The 2598-nt window shown below is 46.1% G+C and overlaps 1 protein-coding gene across 1 annotated transcript; it reads left to right on the top strand.

The window, feature by feature from the left end:
* Positions 1-417: 417 nt before the first annotated feature.
* On the top strand, positions 418-2139 carry LOC121611879 (ankyrin repeat and SOCS box protein 12-like). Its single transcript, XM_041944600.1, has 3 exons — positions 418-702; positions 1367-1895; positions 1994-2139. Exons 1-3 carry the CDS (start codon positions 418-420, stop codon positions 2137-2139), a joined length of 960 nt encoding a protein of 319 aa, XP_041800534.1.
* Positions 2140-2598: the final 459 nt, after the last annotated feature.

The raw sequence follows: 2598 nt of genomic DNA, 5'->3' as shown, positions 1-2598 counted from the left end.
CATTCACAGACCATGTAACTTAGTTTCCACCGTGCGGATTCTGTGGACCTTTAGGGGAAAAGAGTTTAATTTTATATGTCTAGAGTAAAAAATGCACTTGTGTGGCTTCGAGGCCACACATATTATATCTGCTCTGTCTGTTTAGGCTGTATTACTGCGATTTATCTTATATGCAGTAATTGTGTCATGTAAACAAACTGCATGGTGTTATGGTAGCTCTGTAGGGTAAGTCTGTGTCTTTTAGTGTCATGTAGACGTTTGTTATGCTGACATAAAAACCATGCCCAACAAAAATAACCCAGTATGACAAGAATATGTCAGCTGTGTGTGTGTGTTTGAGTGTCTTGTCATCGTTCTCCCTCTTTCGTGCCCTTGCAGATGGAAGCGCTTTGACTTGCATCAGCCTGCAGTTGCATTATGGTTCTGGGGCGAGCTGTCGGCATGAGTTTGATGGACATTTCTAAGATCTTCTCCCTGCTGCAGCCCAAGGAGGAGGATGAGGACAACGAGCAGTGTCAGGCCTTGAACAACGCCGTGAGCAGCGACAACGTGACTCTGCTCGCCGAGCTTCTGTCTCAGGAGAGTTACAGGAGGTCTATTAACGCTCGGAGCGGCTGGGGGGTCCCAGTAACCCCCTTGCGCACTGCTGCCGCTCTGGGACACCTGAGGTGCTTGGAGTTGTTGTTGGAGCATGGCGCAGAGGTGAGATAAGGGGAGAGCATTTTGTTGTACAGCAGAAAGATGAGGGTGGCGGGATGGCTCTTTGAGAGTCGTTGTGGAGGGGGCTGGTGGGATGCTGCAAGGAAATCAATGTCCTATTTAATAACCAAAATTAAATTCTGAGCTCAGCCATCACATTTTTCATTTAAAAACAGGTTTGTACATTCTTCCTGCAGATCTTTTTCATGTATTAAAAATGATGGAGTAAGAGATTAGATGTTCACTACTTCACACTTAAGGCATTAATGCTGCACTTGCCAGTATTTCATATGAACAATGGCGTCTTCACAGGTGGCTGTTTTCACTGTACAGTACCTGACCACCACCTTACAATATTACAGACGGACAATATCAGCAACTAGTTGAAAAATTGAAGCATTTAACTCCTAAAAAGCAAAGTATATTTCCCTCAGGAGTTGGAGGAGACCAAAACAGAGTGAAAAGGAGAGTGAATGTTGCACTTAAATTTATTTTTTTTTTGCAAACAGGCTCATTAATCTGACTTGAGAGGAGAAAATATGTCAATGTTGTGTTTACAGCCAGAAAAATCTATTAACGTAACTTTACTAATATGAAGAGAACTCAACTTCTTCAATTTACTATTAGTCAGGAACGTGTTTTCCTTCTGTTACATGTTTGAGTGCAGATTGACAGCCTGGACGTGAAGGCCCAGACGCCTCTGTTCACAGCTGTCAGTGGGAAACATCTGGACTGTGTGGTGGCCCTGCTGAAGGCCGGAGCCGACCCTAACGGCAGCCAGTACAACAACTGCTCCCCGGTGCTGACTGCCGCCCGGGAGGGCGACGTGGACGTGCTCCGGGAGCTGCTGAGATTCGGAGCCGAGGTGGACGTCAGGCCCAAAGTCCCCGAGTGGGCCTCAAATGCCACGGCCTGCAGAGGGCCCCTTTATATCTCAGCTGTTTATGGACACCTGGACTGCTTTAAACTGCTCCTCCTCCATGGGGCCAACCCCAACTACAACTGCACAGATGAGAAGATGCTGGCCAGGATCAAGCAGCCAAAGACAGTCCTGGAGGTGTGTCTCCGCTATGGCTGCGGGGTGGAGTACATCCAGCTTCTCATAGACTTTGGGGCAGACGTGTATCTGCCTACACTGATCATTGACAAGACTACAAAGCAGAATGAAGCTCTGGTTCTGCTGCTCAAAGAGAGAGGTGAGACGTCAGTTATAATTGGCGTAAAGCACCGCAGTGTATGAATGTCTCATAATGCTCATGTTGATGCACATTTTTTTTGTCTGTTTCTGCTCCAGTTTTTCCCAAAACACTGATGTCGCAGACTCGGCTTGCAATTCGAAGATACCTCCCCCTCGCCAATAAGGAGCCGGCCATTGACAGTTTGGACATTCCTCTGATCCTGAGGAACTACCTGCAGCACAGCACCTCTGAACTCATGTGAAGCTCTCGTTTGTGTCCGAACATACAGCCAGTGACATTGTTTTTTGTTTACTTTTATACCTCATTGCTGTACACTCATGACTGGATCGCTGATTTTAACATTTCTCATATTTTCCAACATGTAGGACAGGATAAGAGACGCCCACATGGCAAATCTCAACATGTGACATCTTTCTCTGGTTCCTTCTGAGGAAGGAAGTTTGTGACTGCCTGTAGATTAAGTTTAAAAAGATATTTCAGCTCAAATACAAAGCTCATTGAAGAGCCTTTGTAAGGCACAGTGAGATGGTCGTCCTGATGGGCTCCATGTTGGAAACTCTGTCCCATGCTTGGCAAGTGTAACGCCACAGTTGACCACTAGAGACCACAGTAACACTGTTTATCACTCTTGTCCAAATTTGAGGCCTCTCATCGGCAAACCTGAATGTTAATACCTCTTTCCATCACTTTCAGCTCTGTA

The sequence above is a fragment of the Chelmon rostratus genome, chromosome 9 (genome assembly GCF_017976325.1).
Source record: "Chelmon rostratus isolate fCheRos1 chromosome 9, fCheRos1.pri, whole genome shotgun sequence".
NCBI lineage: Eukaryota > Metazoa > Chordata > Actinopteri > Chaetodontiformes > Chaetodontidae > Chelmon > Chelmon rostratus.
The sequence above is the reverse complement of the archived record's forward strand: the minus strand, read 5'-3'. Positions and strand labels throughout refer to the sequence as shown.

Coding starts and splice junctions, on each gene's coding strand:
- LOC121611879 (XM_041944600.1), top strand. CDS start 418: ATGGTTCTGGGGCGAGCTGTCGGCATGAGTTTGATGGACATTTCTAAG. Junction 703..1,366: donor TGTTGGAGCATGGCGCAGAG/GTGAGATAAGGG, acceptor GTTTGAGTGCAG/ATTGACAGCCTGGACGTGAA. Junction 1,896..1,993: donor TCTGCTGCTCAAAGAGAGAG/GTGAGACGTCAG, acceptor TTTCTGCTCCAG/TTTTTCCCAAAACACTGATG.